Raw genomic sequence first — 19,444 nt, forward strand, 5'->3', positions numbered from 1 at the left:
CCAGAGTTTCCCCTGCTTTTCTGTATGTGTCCCTACAACTTCCAATGGTTGTTGACATGGTAGTTTACCTAGTAGTTTACCCAGTTAAGATAAGCTTGCCATTTCAGAATAGTATTTGGAAAAGGACAGCATTAATATCGACTGACAGAAAGCCAATGGTGGAATGAAGAAAGAATGTTATTGTTTTAAGGTCAACAACTGCATATATGTAGCTTGGTAAAAATAAGATACTTTATATAGTCCATGTAATGTATCTTGCTACCATCAAGATATTTGAGCTAGAATTTTCTTTACTGGTAATTTGACTTGGAGACTCTGTAGTTAGTTATGTCCTCAGTTGGCAAAAATTTGCCCTGTAGGGCTGGGACATGTTGATGAACCTTGTAATGCATAGGCATCTTTCAAGTGTGCGACAGGGACACTGGGAAGAAATAGTTGATTTGTTGGAGATGTATGGAAAGTTTCAGGGACTAGAGCAAGTCTGGCATTAGTCCCCTCTTGCATCATCTCTCTGTTTGTCCATCTATCCATCCATCCATCCATCCAGTGCACATTTACTTAGAGTCTCTGAGTGCCCAGACGATGTACTAGTTTCTTGGAGTAGAAAGATGAATAAAAGACAGTTTATGTTCTCAAGCAGCTCACAACCTAGGGGGTAATAAAGAGTAAGAATTAACTATAACATAATGAGATGAGTTGTAATAGAGATGGATATGTACAAAGTTGTGCTGGAGCCCTGAAGATGGAGCACCTCCCTCAGGCTGAGTAAATGTGTGTGTGTGTGTGTGTGTGTGTATGTATGAGGGAGGGGCGTGCATGAGTGTAGGCAAGTGTGCTATTACCTTTTTTATTCCAGCTCTTCATTTTTATCCACTTTAATCCAGAGGTTACTAACCCGTTTCCTATAAATGAGTAATTTTATGGTCTTTAGTATAAAGTTTTCATTCCTTCTGTGATAGTTGTTCCTCTTGCGAAGATTATTCTTCAGAAGTTAGAGCACTTTAAAAAAATTACTTTGCTTTAAAAACATCTTGGTATTTTCAGGCTACTAAATTGACTTTCTTATCTATAGCTTAAAGCCCTCAGTAAGGCGGAATTATCACCTTTAGCTACCAGCTGATCTTTAATGAAGAAGGATTTTAGTACTCTATAGACAAAGAGAGTGCTATGACTATGTTTATTGAGGATGACTAATTTCAGGGTGGGGATAGGAAGATGAACTAACTCAAGAGATTAAGAGATAGAAATGGAGAGATAGGAGAGCATGATGTCATGCAAGGAGAAGGAAAAGCGTTTCAAGAGGTAGGAGAGGAATCAGGAGTGTCAGAGGTTAAGCTGCTGGAGTATTGAAAAGAAACTTTTGGATTTTGTCATTTGGAGGCCATTGGTGATCATAGAGAGAGCTGTTTTAAAAGAAGGATAGGAGCATTGGTCCAGTTGCCCCAGAATGAGGAATCCATAGAGAAGAAATGGAAATCCCAAAGGAAAGCTGCTTTGTGAAGAGATGTGGCCATGAAGGGTAAGAGAGAGATAAGGCCACAGCTGGAGGGGAACAGGTTTTATAAGGAGGGAGAAGTCTTTCAGGACGCAGGGTGAAATCTTGATCTGATGAACAAAATGCCTTCTATAATATTTTGTTGAAAAACTTAACTTGAATATATTTTTATTTGAAAACTTTTGCTGTTTGGATTATGACAGGTTAGTTTTGTCCCTTAAAATTTTATTTCTAATCCTGTAATTTGTGCTTTATAGTTATGTTGAATTATTGCTTTTCCTTCATAATGAATTTGTGGTTTATGCAAAAAAAGGCTCTTTAATACTTTAGTAGAGATTATCACCACCATCTGGTTTTTTCTTCAATTTTTATCCTTCTCCAACATTTTTTGCTTCTTTACTCATTTTTTATTTGTGTTCATCTTTTGTTTATTCTATGTCCATCATGCTTTGGGTTTCCCTTTATCTACCTACCTATCTACCTATCTATCTATTTGTAATTTTACTGTGATAAGAACACAACATGAGATCTACTCTCTTTACAGATTTTTTTTATTGAGGTATAATTGACATACAACATTATGTTAATTTCATGTGTGCAACATAATGATTCAATGTTTGTATCTCAGATTTTAAAGTGTACAGTACAGTATTGTAGTCTGTAGGCTGCTCTAAGTTTTAAAATTAGTTTTCTTGATCATAAGTTTTTGTTTGATATGGGGATATTTATATTTTGAGCTTATCTGGTAACAGACAACTCAAGACTTAAAGAAATGTTACCATCAAAAATGAAAACCTCCCAATTTCTGCATAGGCCACAATTTTGCTTTTCCGTTGGGTGTTCTTCTTTTCTCTTTCCAACCTTATCTTTGGTACAACTGAGGATTCTTTTGATTGTAGTTGACAGTTGGCGTAAGCAAGAATAGGAAATTTACTGGCTATCATCATTTGGGCCTCCAGTGTGATCAGATCTGTTTTCTCTCTTTTCATCTCTTGCTTCTATTTCCTTGGACAGGCCATTTCCTCCTGGTTACAAGGTGGCTATAGCAGCTCTATATCCTACTTCTAAGATTCTGGTCCATGTGAAAAAGTGCCTGCCTTTCTCCCAGAAGGCTCAGCAAAGGTCTCTTTCCAACTCAGTGGCTCTGGTTGGGCCATTTCTGAACCAATCACTGTTACCAAAGGAATACGATTAAGCTTGGGCCTGAGTTATGTGTGGGGGAGGTAGGGTCAGTTTTCCTATTTTCGCTAAGACTAAGAGTGGGAAGGGGTGGATCTTGGGGGAGTATCACTGAATGGTTAGCTGTAGTGAGTTTGAGGAAGTTGGAGCTGATCAAGGAAAAAGATGTGACTATGAGACCTCAGTAGCACACAACGAGCTTTAGTTGGGTGGTGCTTTGACAGGATTGCATGACGGGGAAGTCCTTTACAGCAGGAGACCTTCCAGAGACAGTGATAGGGTCCATTACCTAGAAGGGGGAGGGAGGAGGAGAGGGCAAGGAAACTCCCCAGGGAAAGGGAAATCCAAGTGCAGCTTATGTGTCCAGGTGGTGTTGCTCAGATGCCAGATGGTGAGTCTTGGTCGGGGAGCTGTGGAGGGCAGCAGTGACTGGAGCCTTTTGTAATCCCAGGATTTGTCTTCTCTATGGCTGGCAGATGTGGGGTGCAGTTTTGCGGGGTGTGCAAATCAGGCACACTCGAAATGACTAAAAATATGCTAACTTGGGCTATACTTAAAGCAATTGGAGGCATAAAAATTTGAGTTTGGCATCTGTGAGCTTTAAGTTCAAGGTCATCCTGCTGTGAGGAAGTAAACAACATGGAGCCAATATGTAGGGGCCACCTTTAACCCGTTTACATACGTTAATAAAAGAGAGTGAAATAGGTGTTGGGCTGCCAACAACTGTAAATGTCCCTCTTGCTTTGGGTTTCCCTTTCTCTCCTAGAACCCCCCTGAGGCGCTGCCTTAGAACTGACTGGGGAGGCAGTGGGGGTGGTTTGAGTGTGTGCCATGGGTGTGTCTGTGAACGGGAGGAGGCAGGCTAAGCAGTTAAAGGGAGTGCTGTGCGCTGGGCTGCATGCAGACTCACCCTGGCTGCATCATGGGAGGGATAATTGCTCCAAATGTTTGTTCGTATTTAGAGATTTGTTGCAGTTCAGTTTAACTGAATGCTTTGTAAGGCCATTTGTCATTATTTTAGTCCTGGCGCGCATAGATATATTAAATTTAAGGGCATGTCCCAAATTCTTCATAGGTAGATTGAAGCTTAAAATAATGTGGGATATGATTTTTACTTCATCTTTTCCTTTCTTTCAATACTCCCACACCAAAACATGTATATTTTTGTTATAAAAGTAATCATGTTCACAAAGGAATATTTTAAACGTATAGACTTGTAGAAAAAGGAAAATAAATGATGTAGCATCATCTCCCAGCACAACCACTGATAATGTAACCCACAGTGTTCCACCTTGACCTAATCCAGAGTAATTTTATCTTTCTGGATTTTAGCTGTCTCACCATCAAAAGGGCAGAGTCGTTGAAGAAGTATGTTTAGAACGTAAAGTCTGGTGCTGTATAATATGGGAGGTAGGCAAGTAATGGCAATAAATATGTCAAATAGAGATATTTCTTAGAAAAGCTTTTACTTCTTATGAATATATCTCGAAGTCACTTCAAGAATTTATTAAATATTGGCCCTCATTTTGCATCAATTGTAAACACATGGATTTACCAGCAAACAGAAAAAAATACATATTAATTGGGTTTATCTGCATACAGAAAAAATAGGATATTATGTGATATTCCTAAATATTTGGTGATGGGTATATTTTACCTGTCAATTCTTGCACTCAAAATCAAACTCGCCTTTCCTTTAAAACGGCAAAAAAATTTCATGTGGTTATTTTAAAACTATGCACATTTTATATTCTGGGAAATCTCTCTTCAGCTACACATAGGGTGTGTCCAAATCACAGCTCAGGATCTATGGTAACATGTCTGTAGGTGGGTGGGGAGTACCCTGTTTCAGTACTCTGGGACTGAGGGGAGTATCCTGTATCAGCACTCTGATACTAATGGGGAGCATGTATACAGCACTTCTGACAGTCAACGCCCTCTGCTTGTTCTCGCTACCTTGCCTTTTCTTTCAGGTTCCTTTTTCAGTCTATATACTTGGAATGTTGCTTGTAAAGGACTTTTGTTCCATGAAATTTGAGATTTCCTGACATAAAGTAGTCTCTGAGTCATTTTGGGTCTGTTCTTTTTATATCCTGTCCATATTATGTGGATCATCCACTCATCTTTTGAGATTTGGTAGATGACCCCACAGCTGTGTCTCCCTTGTTAACAAGTGGTCCTTCAGTTATTATAATGTTGTATTTCACATATAGATAATATATCGTCAGGGATTTGGTTTGGTTCTCGTTTTGTTTTAGTTCTGCATCCTGCTGTGTCACCCTGTCATGGCATGATTTTTTACTTTAATTCACGTTCTTATTAAATTGCTCAGTAGTGTGAAATGTTTTCAGAGAGCTTTCTTTTGATTCTTGCTTCTGTTTTTCTTCATCTGTCTTTTGTGTGTCATCTTCCCCTCTCCCTCTCTCCCTGGCTTTTTTCTGTAGTGTGTTTATGGATTTGCCAGGCCGATCTCTTTTCATCTCACTGGCCAACTCCGTCTGGGCCAGTTTGCCTTTTTATGGTGCTGGTTAATTTTCCTTGCCTTTGCTCCCACCCAACACAATCAGAGATGAGTTTGTTTTCCCTTCTGACACACTGTTTTGAGGGCTGCATATTGCTCAGTGTCTCTACCTGTCTCTTGTCTGTGGGGGCGATGGGCATGGGAGGGGGAGATAGAGAGGGTATCTGTAGCCTCACTGGACGATCTGGCCTCAGCCCTTCTAGTGTGGTTTTGTTAAGTGTCTTGAATCACAGACCACCTGGATGGTCTGTAACTTGTTATCTTGGAAGGTGGAGTGGATGTTCTTAAACTTTGCATCTTTTCTGTAATGACTTCCTTACTGGGTTTCCTCAGAGTCAGCCCCATTTGTTCCTTCCCTTTTTGACTGTATCTCGCCAGGATCCCTTTCCATTCCCTTCACCCCCTCTTCCTCCCACCCCCATTTTTCTTCCTGCCCTCGTGGGTGTGTGTGAGGCTTCACACGGCAGTTTCTTCTCTAGCCCATCTTCCACTTTCATAGTCATAATCATTGCTGGAGACATTTAGCCTGGCTGCTATTTTTATGATCTATGGCCTTTACTGTTTTCTTTCTTTTTGCAGAAAAACATCAACATGATAAAATTTGTTTTTCTTGTCTGTTAGAAGGGGCGTGTGGTGAAGGTACAGCTTTTGTTATTCTGGGTATTTCCATTTCTTCAGGCTGTCTGGGTCTCCTCTGGATCTGTCTTTCTCTAAACTTGAGAGTTTTAGTAAGGTTTTCAGAATCTGGTTTATTCACAACCTTGCCACCCCCTCCCCTTTGTGTGGAGTTTGGAGTTAGAACCTTCACAAGATGCACTAAATCTAGCCCTGAAGATTCTTGGGAACATTTATGTGTCTTGATGGTCATCATCTTTTGAAGATTATGGCATGAAGTTGTGTCCCTTCCTTTGTTTCACTGCTGTTGGTGTAGGTTTATTATTCTTTATCATTTACTTATTTATTTGTTTATTTAATTCACAGTGTTACATTTTTGAAAGGATTTTTTGAAAGTAGTCCCTGTATTGCCAGATTTGAAAAAGGAATGTTCATCATAAAATCCTTGTGGGTTCAACAGTTCGGTTGTTTGGATGATTCTGGTAGACTCCTGGATAGGCAGTCTTTTATTTTATTTCGATTATATGAGCTATTTATTTAGTACAGATTAATTTCTTTGTACTTGATACAAATGTCTTTTTGCCAGGTTGTTCTTGGCTTTTAAATCGTGTGTGTATGTTTTATTGTGGTCAAATTGTTCCTTTCTTGTACAGTTTATTCTATTTCTTCTCAGCTTAGAAAGTTCTCTCCTGTGCAGAGTTTCGATGTTTCTGTCTTCTGTAGTTTGATTTTCTAACAGAAATTTTTATATTTATTTGTAGAGAAGACTATGCAGAGAGAGCGGTAATATTTATTATCTCCTATATGTTATGCTGTTGCATTTAACCCGGTAAGATAGGTAACTTAATCACCATTTCCCAGATTGGGAAACAGAAGCTCAGAGAATATAAGAGTCTTGCTGCAAATCATACCTGGGCATAGCAAGGCTTTGAATCCAGAGCCGTCTGATTCAGAGCTCCTGTTCTGTCTAATGTACTACCTTTTATTTAATTGCCTTGCTCGTTAGAGAGAGGGTCTATGTGAACTCTGAGAGACCGAGGAGAGGGAGGTTTTTCTGTAATCTCAATGAGGGCAGAAACCATGTCTTTTGTTCACCACCATGAATCTAATGTCTTGCACAGTCCCTTCACATGGTGGATGTTAAGTAAGAATTTGTTGAATGAATGAACCAAAATAACCATGTGATTGGATAGGGCTGATGTTATACACATCAGGCTTTCAAGGTTATTTTTCAGAAACAAATGTTAGCCCAGTGCCCTCATTCTAGCCAATTCTGAGTTTTATTTTCTTCTTCAACAAACACGTGTTGAACATCTACTACAGTGCGTGGGTCATGGTAGTTACTATCTCCCATAGTGGTAAAGTGGAGGTGACTACTTGGGCCTCCTGGATTCGCCTTTCCTCAAATTATTTCTCAATATGCCAGTGAGGCAGTATTTATACAAGTCAAGCTTACCAGTAGAAATAATGAGTTTTCTCATCTGCTTGGAGTTGTGTTTCCATACGTTGTTCATCCTTTTGTTATACCATGTTTTTCAGCATAGAATATGATATTCAGAATTACTGGGTATTTGTGATAACATTCACAAATCAGAATGTTTTTATTTTCAAAAATTATTTAAATTCTGTATTATTTCATATGTTTCTTCTCTTTAACCCTTTTGTCTCTCCTTTCTCTGTGCCTTGTGAAAACTCATTTTCCTTTAACTCTTCCAGTTCTTTTATTTTACTTGGATCTTTTCAGTCAAATGGAACTTCAGAAAAGTAGAATTTTTATCAAGGAAAGTTTAAAGTTAGATTGTAGATATAATTCAGGCATAGTATAGATTATAAAGGTCTGACAGCACAGTAGTACCACATTTGTGAACGTGGTGGAAAGAAAATACTGTATATAAAAGGTTCAGTATGTTTGGGATATAATTGTCAGTGAATGAGGTGAACAGATTTTACTAATAATATATATGGGCATGGTGCTATATTTTTTAAATCATAAAATGACTTCTGTAAGCTTGTATGGGATTATATTGTCATATAAATAAAAATTCATGAATTCTTTGGAATAAAAAGCCCGCCAAAGGAAATAGTGAACTGAGGAATAACTAAGTCACCTTTTGCCTCATCTTCAGGCACCCCTAGAAAATCAGATCCTCAGCCGTCAAACAACTTCTAATTGTCTAAACTGAAGTCTTTTTCTAGTCTGCCAAGGAAATGTATTAGTGGCCACATGCGGTTTCTGAGAAGCTGTGCTTCCTAAAGCTGTCTGGGTTCTTTGATTGCCATCCAGAGAGTGAACTGATATGCCCAGCTGGGGTGAACGAACAGCCAGAACACAGCCTTGCTTTTTTGTGTGAGGATGTTAGTGCTAATAAAAGATTAACACTGTATTTTCCTTACGGGGAATCAACAGATCATGTTTTGATAACCCTTATCTCACCAGTGAACCATATGGCCTCTATTTTCTATCAGATATGGTTGAAATGTTAGAGAATAATGTTAGAGAAGAATCCCTAGGGTGTGCTGGCTCCTGTTCCTTGCTTAGGCATGAAAGTGTAGGTGTTTTATAATATTGGAGAACTTCTCTCATTTGTTTTTAAGATCCTTTATGGATCCACAGTGAGAAGTCGGAAGATCAAGGGGATAATAGGATTGTTTGTCATCCTGTGCTGGATTTTCTCATATACCTGGTATTCATTTATAAAATCTCTGGTCCAAGACCCATAAAACAATGTTACTTTCAAATAGCGTCTTCCTGTATATTATGTTATATAAAACCTTTAGTCCCTGGGGGAGGGTTATAAAGAGGGTTCCCTATAGTCTGCAAATTCAATTTTTACGTGATCATTTAAAGTTGTTACTTTTCCTGAAAGGTGAATTCTGATTGCTTCTATACGTACGCCATAGAAATTTGGTGGTTAAATGCTTCCTTGCCTGCTATGGCTAAGAAGGGGAAAGGCTAAAAAGAATGTTTGAAGTTTCTTGCTGTTGTTTGAAAAAAAAAAACAATTTCTTTCGTGGTGGCTGATTTCCAAGGCTGGAAAAGTGTTATGGGAATCTCTGTGGTCAGAACTGCCTTTGACGAGAGGATGGTGAAATATGGTAGTCTTGATAGGATTTGACAGCCATTTCTGATCTCTATGTTTCATCATAGTCCCCTTCTTAACAGTGGAATAGCTATTAAATATTTTACTCAATTGAGAAGGAAAATGATTACCATGAAACTACTTTATTTAAATGACACTGTGATATAAAGGGTTAAACAGTTTCAAAAATTCATCTACAAAACACATTGCCATGGGAAATAAATAATCTTCCCCTCCCCCCAGTCTCTCTTGAATTAAGTTGATTCAGTAATCCTTTTCCATTCTACATGGAAACTCTTGCTTGCAGATTTAAATTCTAAAACACAAGGTAGAGATGTATGTTAATGCTTAATATGAAAAACAAATGTTTGTGTTGATGACTACCATGTTAAAGGTATTTTAAAAGTACATTAATAGTAATCTGTAGAGAGGAGATATATAGTAAATTTTAAGTATATTCTATTTTTGATGGACATTTGGGTGGTTTCCAGTTTTTGACTAATGTGAGTAAAGCTGCTATGAACATCCTTATATGATGCTTCATGTGGACGGTACAAAAATAAAGTGTTATACAAAAGTAGGATAATTGTTTTTATTATACTGCTAAAAACTTTTTCTAATCTTTTTCACTATTATAAAATTTTAAGACTTTCAAGAGTATCGAGAGTAAAGTTCTAATATTAGTAGGCAGGCTTTATGTGGAAGAATGGAATTGTATGTGTTTACCTCTTAAACTTTAAAGGTATAAAATTTACACCTTCAGTATTTCATATAATATATAATTTAAATCACTTCTGGCTAATTTAGAATGTCAGAAATGATTAAGCTTGGCATATCAGAATAAATCCCCCCATATCATGTTAATATTTGAACTATACTTCTGCCTAAATTTAAAATAAGCAGAGTTTTAAAACCAAATTTCCTTACATCGAAATTTGTGAATAAGAACCTTTTAAAGCAGCATTTCTAGATCTTTGCTAAAATAAGACAGTACTATTTAATATGGAAACAATAATTGAGAAATATTCCTAAATCTAATTTGGAAAGTTATATTCATGATTTTAGGGGACTGTGAACTAAAATGTGTGAGTGGAAAATTAAGATTTCATATGACTTTTTGCAGCTAGTTGATTAAGTCCTAGGCAGTTCATTGTCCTAAAGATGAAATTTGTATAAGGTTTTGGAAGGCAGGAGTTGTATATTAAAAGTGCTTGTTTCCAAGGTAGTACAAACTGGTTTTAACAATCTATCATCTTTCATTTACCAAAGGAAATATGTAAAAAGAAAAGGAAAATGTTCAGTGGGAACAAAACATTGAGATGATGAAAAGCTACAAGGAAAGAAAAAAGACTTTAGAAAGACTACTAAAAAGGAACTAGCTTTTTTCCTCAACAATCTGTCTGAATTCATTTTGCTTTCGTTATATATCTAGCCTGGAGGCAAAGTATGTTGAGTATTACAACAAAGAGGGTGTTATAAGAGGGATTTTTTTTTCAATAATAAAGTATAACATATGTGTAAACCATGCAACTTTGTAACAGGAAACTTTATAATAAGAGAGGACTGTGCTTAGCTTTTCCACAATTTTGGAAGAATGAGTTTTATTAGGTGTTAGACAAAGAAATTATCAACTGACTTTTATGCTGTAAGGTTGAAAGATTTGTTATGACCATTTCTAGACGTTAGCAGTGGTTTTCATGTAGGTCCTGATATATTAGGAACAGTGCCTAGCACTATTAATATGTCTACTGTTGCTAGTTCTCTTAATGAATATGATGTTTAACTTTTACCTTTCAATGAAAGATTATTCAAAATCCTGTTATTCTGTGGTTTTCTCAGCAGCATTAGGCTGTTCTTGAATTGATCAACACATAATATAATTTGGGAACCCAATCAATGGTTCTTTTCTTTTTGAAAGATGGTGACAAATTCTTTTGAAACTTGGGAAATTGGCTCCATCATTCATCCCTTACCCTTTCTTTGCTTTTCCTGCCCAACTCCCTGAAAACCATATTGTTTTGATGTCAGTATGTAGAATAGATTATCTGTTGGGGAGTCAGTGTGTATTAATTATATTGGTAAATAGAAGCTTGATATATGATATAGGTTAGCAGGCGTGGGGCCTATTAGGTTATTCAGTTAATGAGGACAACTAAAATTAGGGACCCCTAATAGTCCTGAACCATACTTCTTGTAAATTTTCCCCAGTTTTGAGATTAACTGGCAATAGCTATGTTTTCCTGGCTTTTAAAGGCTAATATATTATGGTAGACTTTTAGAATTTATATAGTGCTTATTACAGAATAGTTAAGCTCTTTGTATTTATCACAGTGTTATTGGAGTGAGCTAGCAGAAGTGTAGAAGTCAGCCTTCGACCTTTTGGCTTTTCAATAATCTATTTTTAAAAATGTTATATCTACTCATTCTCCTCTCCTCTCTCTCTCACTTAAATATGATTCCACACCATGCACATTTATGTACCATTTTAAATGGAGGTGGGAGAATTTAATGACACCCTTTAATATGGTTCAGTCTACTGCAGGGCTGTTAGAAAATCAGGGATGAAGTTCCTAGGCTTAAGAGAGAGATGTTAGAAGTATGTTAGCAAGGTATATTATTACAGCTTTAAAAATAGACCATTTAATTTAAACCTTGCAAGATCACAGAAACATTCAAAAAAATTTTAACTATGTGCAATTAATTTAATAAAAATAAAAATTCAAATAATACAGACAAGCTTATGAAGGCATCAGTCCCCCGCACTCTCCCCTACTCTCCTATATGATTCATTTCTACCTTTATTTTTTCTGAGGGTTATCTCTAAATAACATGCTTACACCACTATTTTTGGATTCATCATATTTAGATTTTGTCTGTTGATGTGTCACAGTGATAAAGGTTTTGATTAATGACACATCCTTTCTCTTATCCTTTTTCCAGTTATATCACGATTCTCATTTCTATTGCTGCTCACCTCTGCACGTACAAACAGGATACTTAAACTTCTCTTTCTTATTCCATCACCTTTCAACCCCTTGATTACACGTTTTATAAAATAAGCCCATTAGCCATTTTATCTTAATCTTTATTTCTCCCTACCTTAAGCCTCTCACCTTCTGTCAACTTCACCTTTATTCTTGCTTTGTCAAGGTTAATAATATTTACAAACTGGTCTATAATTATAACTAAATATTCCACGACTTCTCTATAGATGATTCTAAAAGTTAACACATACTTTGTTTGAATTATGTAAATATTGTTCAATGTAGTGCACCAGGATTGTGTTTCCTTATGAGTACAACGTCCTGTGCTACCGAAAGGAAAATGTTTCTAGTAGATTCTTTTCTTTTTTTTTAAACACACATTTCTTTACATAGCCTTACAATTCCTCAAAGTTTTCTAGGCTTCCAGTCATACTATTGAATCTGTCAATTTCCTCTAGTTCCTGGGGACCTTTCTGTCATCCTGGAGGTATGGGATTTTTTTCCCCCTTATTTTTTTACTTTTTGAATTATCTCATTTTGTTCTGGAGTAATTTTTGTTTTGTTCTTTTGTTTTTCTTGGGCTTTTCTTGTTGCAGGCTTTCCTCAAATGATTGCTTGTCAGTTGTTATTTGAGGATGAATCACTAGAAAGCTGAAGTACTGTGAAAGCGTGTTGGGCTTTTGACCAGCCTTCTTAGCTTTAAAGTGAGTGCATGGGAGCTAGCTTAAATTAGAGGCTCCAAATTTCCGAATGAGGAGAGGGGGGCTATGCATTCACAGGAGCTAGCACCCGTGTTAATCACCATATTTCTTCCCAGACAGGTCAATATTTTGTTAAAGAGAAGAACCCTTCCTCCCCTCCTTTTTTTTTTTCCTTTTTTGTTTTGGGTATGAGGGGCAGTAAATGCCTGGCTGCTGAATGTATGACAAGTGGGAAGAGGGAAGGAAAATGGACAGTTGGCTCTCTGATTATCCTTGGCTATATCTATCTATCTATCTATCTATCTATCTATCTATCTAATCTTTCTTTCAAAACATTTTTATTGAGATATAAGTCTCATATTATACAATTTGCCTATTTAAAGTATGCAATTCAATGGTTTTTAGTATACTCACAGAGTTGTGCAGCCATCACTACATCAATTTTAGAATATTTTTACCACTTCAAAATAACCCCCTTACACATTAAAATGGTTCTGAGACTCAATTTCCACTGTATCGAGGGGGCGGTTTTCCCACACAGCACCAAGTACTTCTCCAAGCACCAGCTCTGTGCCCTACAGTTCAACTCAGTTCTGATGCTGTGTACCTGGGGATAGCATCAGATTCCCTCCTCCCCTTTAGATGCTAGTCACACCCCAGGTTGTTCCCTGTGCTTCTGACTGATTGAATATAAGTCAGAGGTTCCCATGACCTCCTCCCTGGGTTTAATTAATTTGCTAGAGCGGCTCCCAGAACTCAGAGAAACAATTTACTTGCTAGATTACCAGTTTACGGTAAAAGGATGTAATTTAGGAACAACCAGATGGAAGAACTGCAAAGGGCAAAGAATAGGGACAGGGCGTGGAGTTTCCATGTCTTCTCCAGGCAAACCACTCTCCTTACATCTCCTTGTGTTCACCCATCCATAAGCTCTCTGAGCCTCACTCTTTTGGGTTTTTATGGAGGCTTCACTACATAGGCATGATTGATTAAATCACTGGCCAGTGGTGACTGGTTCAACCTCCACTCCCTCTCTCCTCTCAGGAGGTCAAGGGCTGGGACTGAAAGCTGCAACCCTCTAATCATATAGTTGGTTCTCCTGGCGACCAGCCCCCATCCTTAGGTGAGGTCCGAAAGTCACCTCAGTAACACAACAAAAGACACCTTTATCACTCTGAACACTTAGGAAATTCTAAGAGTTTTGGGAGCTGTGAGCCAGGAACTGTGGATGAAGACCAAATATATATGAGAAATGTATTTGGTCATTCAAATGACCAAAATGTATTTCTCCTCAATCGAAATATCATACCCATTAACAGTCACTACCCTTTTCCATCCAAGCTCCTCAGTCCTAGGCAACCACTAGTTTACTTTCTGTTTCTGTAGATTTGCATATTCTGGACATTTCACATAAATGAAATTATACAATGTGAGGTCTTTTGTGATGGCTTTCTTTCACCTAGTATAATTTTTCAAGCTTTATCCATGCTGTAGCATGTATCAGTACTTCATTACTTTCTACTGTAGAATAGTATTCCACTGTGTGGATATTCCACATTATATTTATGTATTCGTCAGTTGATGGACATTTAGATTTTCTACTTTATGGCTATTGTGAATAATGCTGTTATGAATATTCAAGTTTTTCTGTGGATTTAAGTTTTCCTTTCTCTTGGATATTTACCTAGGAATGGAATTACTGGATCTTATGGTAACTCTATGTTTAACCTTTTGGGGAGCTGCCAAACTGTTTTCCAAAGTTGCTGTGCCAGTTTTTATTCCTACCAGCAATGCATGAGGGTTCCATCCAAGGATGAGGTTCTCCACAGCCTTACCAACCCTTGTTATTGTCCATCTTTTGGATTATAGCAAGCCTAGTGGGTGGGTTATGGTATCTCATTGTGGGTTTGATTTGCATTTCTCGGATCGCTAATGATGTTGAATGTCTTTTCATGTGATTATTGCTACTCGTTTATATTTAACAGTCGAGCAATTAAGACAGATTGTGAACTGTGTGTCCCTGGGGTCAGGGGCCAGGGCTTGTCAACCGGTGGGCTTCCCTTTAGGACAGTTTGAGGACTACCTGACTTTTATTGGGGACTCAAATATCTGTAGCTATAGGTCTTTTCTCCTGAGGTGGTTTTCTTTCTCTAGATGTTTCTGTAACTTCTGTCTGGGGAGTATGAGCGTACTCTCATGTATTCTGGAGCTAGGTGGGGAAGGGAGTTAGAGGATTGACTATCCAGGATGTAGACATTTTCTTCATCCGTGTATTTTCAGCTGCTTGCCCTATTCGCATTCTGTTCTGTACCTGGTGTCCCCCTAATCTGGAGTCCCTTGTTTAGTTCAGCTTCTCCAGAGATTATACTTTTATTTCCTGTGGAGGTCTGGGTATCTAACTGTTACTTACATAGACTTTTAAATAACTCCCTTGTCTTCAGATCCCACCTCACCCCACTTTCTGTGGTACCTGGTGCTTTTGCTTCCTGAGCCTTTTCAGAATTTTATGGAGTGAATAAATTCATTCCCCGTTAGGCATTTAGATTTGACCTTGCTCTGCTGTATTGTTTACCTTTTGTCCGTTCACTTTCCATCTTCACAGATTGTGGTTAGGCTTACCATAGATCTTCTGATTTCCTTGAAGGAGTTTATGTCTGTTTATTGTACTCCTTCTTGTTTGGGGTGATTTTTTTAGATGAGAAGGGGACGTAAGAGTCTTTAATTCACTATCTTGAAATAGGAAGTCATACTTGCTCCTTTGATGAAATGCTTCTATGAAGTATTGGGGAGAACCTTGTTCTCAGAGTCACTAGTTAGGTAAAAGAAAATGTGAGTGGCAGTCTCCACAGGCTCTTAATTTCTGCCCTGAGTGAAATAATAATAAAGAGGGTTGGAGTGGTTGCCAGGTCATGATTAGAGAAGCTTGGCTGCAAGTCATGGGCGAAAAGTTTGGTTGTCTGCCCCCATAGTTGAGTGAGTTACTTCACCTCTGGGACCCAGCAAATGTTCAGACAGTTGAGTAATCACACCTTCAGGCATATGGTTGGCAGGAGGGCAAGTCGTATCTGAGTACTTGGCATAATAATTAATGGGAAATATAAGTGGAGTGTAAACCTTTGTCTCTTAGTTTCCTACAATTTCATTTTCATTGCTATCAGTAGGATTGGTTTTGCTCAGAGAATGGGGGAATTCTTAATTTCGACAGATACTAGGATTACTGTCATTCTAATATGGTTTCTGGAGGGAAAGGAGATGAACACTGTGTTAGTCCACGATCTGCTATAAGAGCATTTTAACCCAGTGTTTGTTAGAGATGCTAACAATCCCAGGTGCCAGTTTTCTATTTCTAGTTAGGTTCTGTTACGCTATCTTGTAACAGCGTGTAAGTCATTTCACGTGGCTCTCCCAGTCACCCCAAACTTAACGTATCTGAACAAGAGAGTCAATACCTGAGATAATGTCTATAACACACTCAGTCCTGTGCTTGGTTCCATTTATCCATTGTCAGCCTCTAATTAGAAACCCCAATGGAAAATAAGAGTCTCTCCTAATAATTCTAACCAACAAAGACCTGCCAAGGACTTTTAGTGGCTCAGGTTGGATCATGCGCTCTTGCTTGAGCCCATTACCAAGGTCAGAGGATGATATACTCCTCTGGGTAGGGTCTTGGTTAAGTTCTTAGATCTTCGGTAGGTGGTGGGGATTGGTAAGGTAGTTAGTCCTATTTGGATCACATAGAATTTGGGAACAGATGCTGGCTGACAAAAACAACTTTTGCTATACAGAAAAAAGACAAAACTCTAGAATAGTGGTTCGGCAACTTAAGAATCCACCAGAATCACCTGGAAGGCTTGTTGAAACACACATTGCCTGACCCCGCTCAGAGTTTCTGACTCAGTAGGTCTAGTGTGGGCCCAGGAATTTGCATTTCTAACAAGTTTCCAGATGATGCTGATACTGCTGGTCTGGGGAACCACACTTTAAGAACCGCTGCTTTTGAACAATGGTTGTTATTTTCTTTTTTTGGTGAGGAAGATTAGCCCTGAGCTAACATCTGTGCCCATCTTCCTCTATTTTGTATGTGGGATGCTGCTACAGTGTAGCTTGGTGTAGGTCTATGCCAGGGATCTGAACCTGTGAATCCTGGGCTGCTGAAGCAGAGCACACGAACTTAACCACTACGCCACTGGGCTAGCCCCTGAACAATGGTTCTTAAACTTTAGTGTGCACAGAGTTTTCCAGGAGGGCTTACTAAAAGTGTTGCTTCTAGGACCTCTCTTCCAGAAACTCAGATTTGGGAAGAGAGTTTGGGGTTGAGCTTAGGAATATGCATTTTTAAGTACCCCAGCTAATTCTTATACAGAAGCCACAGGAGATCAGCAGACCATACTATGAGAAATGCTGCTCTATAGGTTTCATGTAACAAAGATTACAAATCAACCATCCTTATTTATTTTTTTACTAAATTGGAATAGTACTTTCCTAATTTCCATATATATTTTTGTATCAGTCAGTTATCCCAGCAGGAAACAGAATTTATCGCAGATAATTTAAATGAAGAGATTTTAGTGAAGGGATCATGGACGAGTGTAGGCAGAGTTATGGGAAAAAATAGTGAAACACTGACATATTATCAGTAGTGGAAGCTGTTAGCACTTCTAGGACTGAAGGGGCAGGAGGAGGTAATGGTATTATTTTGAGGGCTTATTAAGAGCTGGAGCCATGGAGAAGCCTCCCTTCTCTTACTCTTCATTCAAACAAAAATTTCACACTCCCAGCCAGGGGAAACACAAAGTCCCATCCGTCACCTTCTTGTCACCAGGTGATATTTGAGTCATATTCCCATCTGAAACCAAATTGCAATGTAGCCATCACTATTACTCTTCATATAAGATAGCAGGAAATGGAGTGGGATGGGGAGAAAGAATTGATTAATATCAAATATGCTTAGCTGTTACAGTCTCCATCTTTGTAGCTGCTCAACAGGCTGAATGAGATAATCATAACTTCCTCTCTCCACCACCCATTTTATGTTCCCCTTATATTTTCCAGCATCTTGGTTACTCAAGATTCTTTACCTTCATGCTCAAAAGATCTGAGTCCTTAGTGGTCCTATGTGTATTGGATTGCCATAGTTTTCCATTAACTTTATTATTGGACCTAAGAATACTAAGAAACTAAGGGGCAGCCCAGTGAGTCCCCTGGATTTGAGACATAGCCTGCCTGTTCCTGTTGTACAATGGCCACCCGATTCCTCTTAGTAATAGGGAGCGATCACTCTGTCAGTACATTAACCTTATTTTTTTTGCCTATCACTCCTGTGGTGGTGGAATCCTGACTGGGGTGGTCTCAACTTCAAATTTAGTAGAGCTATGGCTGTGTTCCTTGCTGGAAGCTTTCTTTTTCTGGCAGTTAGGATGTGTAATAGCTTCAAAATGCATTTCCATTATGAAAAGTCCTTCCACGCACCTCCTCCCTAGACCTCCTTTTTACCAATATTTCAGTCTTGTTCTTTCCAATTTCTTAACCCCAACCCATCAGCCATTGCCTGTGTATCAGTAAAAATCTGAATATCAGGCCTTCTCATATTCCCAGTAAAGTGACAAACAGGATGTATTGCTCAAAGTTAAACTCACTGGGAAGATTTTCCTTTGTTATTGTTTTGCAAGGATACTCTGAAGTGGGAAACTGGTATTACAGCTGACCACTGGTGTTAGCATATCATGTAGACCCATTTGTAAACCAAGTCGGTGTGTTTTTTTTTCTTCTGTCCATTGGTCATAGGGAGCTCCTCATGAGGCCATGGAAGAGGCCGTGAAACGTCAGGAAGTAGGTACTATGGGAATTTGAACCACTTGTTCATTCAATTTATGTCTCTTTTTCCCCATTCATATATTTTATTTCTATTTAATGATGAAATGCTGCTTCACATTCTCAATTTCATATCTCAGTAGACTGGGTAACCCACTTCATGATGGGCAGCTCTGGTCCTGGATTTACTTGGTGTGCTATAGCTGGAAGTTCAATCTGTACCATGGCCCAGTAGAACCAGGAGCTGTTTCTCAAATAGAGAATAATTTTTGACAGAAGATTCTGGGGTATGTGCAGTGACTCTCCTTGTGGGGCTTTCCAGAGGCTATATAGAGCAGATCTATCTGCCATAGAGAATTCAAGTACCGTTGAGTCTGCTGGCCCTTAAGGCAGGGCAGCTTACATTGCAGCCTTTCTTAGTGTCAGAGCCTTCTCTTGCTCTGAGCTCTACTTCAAAATATTAGCTTTACTTGAATGTGCTATATGTTATTTCCAAAATTCAAAGAGACTCTCTAAGTTTTGTACTTTTTCCTTCTTGCAAGGCAGTGCACGGTGAAACAAGATGTTTTTGGGGGGAGTATATCCTAACATGCCCCAGACTTTCCTGGAAACTTCATAGTGTGGCAGGCTCTTGAATTTTTATGAGGCACTTCCACTGCCTGCTTACCAGGTCTAGTTATAATGTCATCAATATATTGGACCAGGATTATGTTCCTTGGGATATCGAGATGGTCAAGTTCCCTGAGGACAGTCTTAAAACAAAGATCAGGAAAATTGAATAGCCCTGAAGCAAGAGAGTGAAGATAGACTTTTTTTCATGACAAAGTCTCTTTACTTTTAAATGATTATCAGTACACCAAGTAATAACACTTAACAAGTTTTTGAATTCTGTCATCTAGTAATTTTGATTAAGAGAAACTAAAAGCAGCCCAAACAATGCCACCATTATTCATTGTTCCAACCCTTAGCGAGAAAGGACTATTTTAAGGCTGGCTGCTGCTTCACACAGGTTACACATAACTATTTATACAAATAACTACTTTTTCATCGATAAAGTT

The 19,444-nt window shown here is 38.3% G+C and overlaps 1 protein-coding gene across 7 annotated transcripts in view; it reads left to right on the forward strand.

Annotated features, from left to right (window-relative positions):
* The window catches only part of BBS9 (Bardet-Biedl syndrome 9), a 421,646-nt gene that overhangs the window by 31,019 nt on the left and 371,183 nt on the right, over nucleotides 1–19,444 (forward strand). Inside the window, exon 1 of one of the 7 annotated variants that reach the window (XM_046670731.1) lies at nucleotides 1,404–1,519. The exons of the other annotated variants lie outside the window; for them this stretch is intronic. Within the exon in view, the coding sequence (XP_046526687.1) occupies nucleotides 1,513–1,519 (7 nt within the window). The 5' untranslated portion in view covers nucleotides 1,404–1,512. Of the gene's footprint in view, nucleotides 1–1,403; nucleotides 1,520–19,444 lie in introns of those variants that run through there. 7 annotated transcript variants of the gene reach the window in all.

This window comes from Equus quagga, chromosome 8 (assembly GCF_021613505.1).
Source record: "Equus quagga isolate Etosha38 chromosome 8, UCLA_HA_Equagga_1.0, whole genome shotgun sequence".
Taxonomy (NCBI): domain Eukaryota; kingdom Metazoa; phylum Chordata; class Mammalia; order Perissodactyla; family Equidae; genus Equus; species Equus quagga.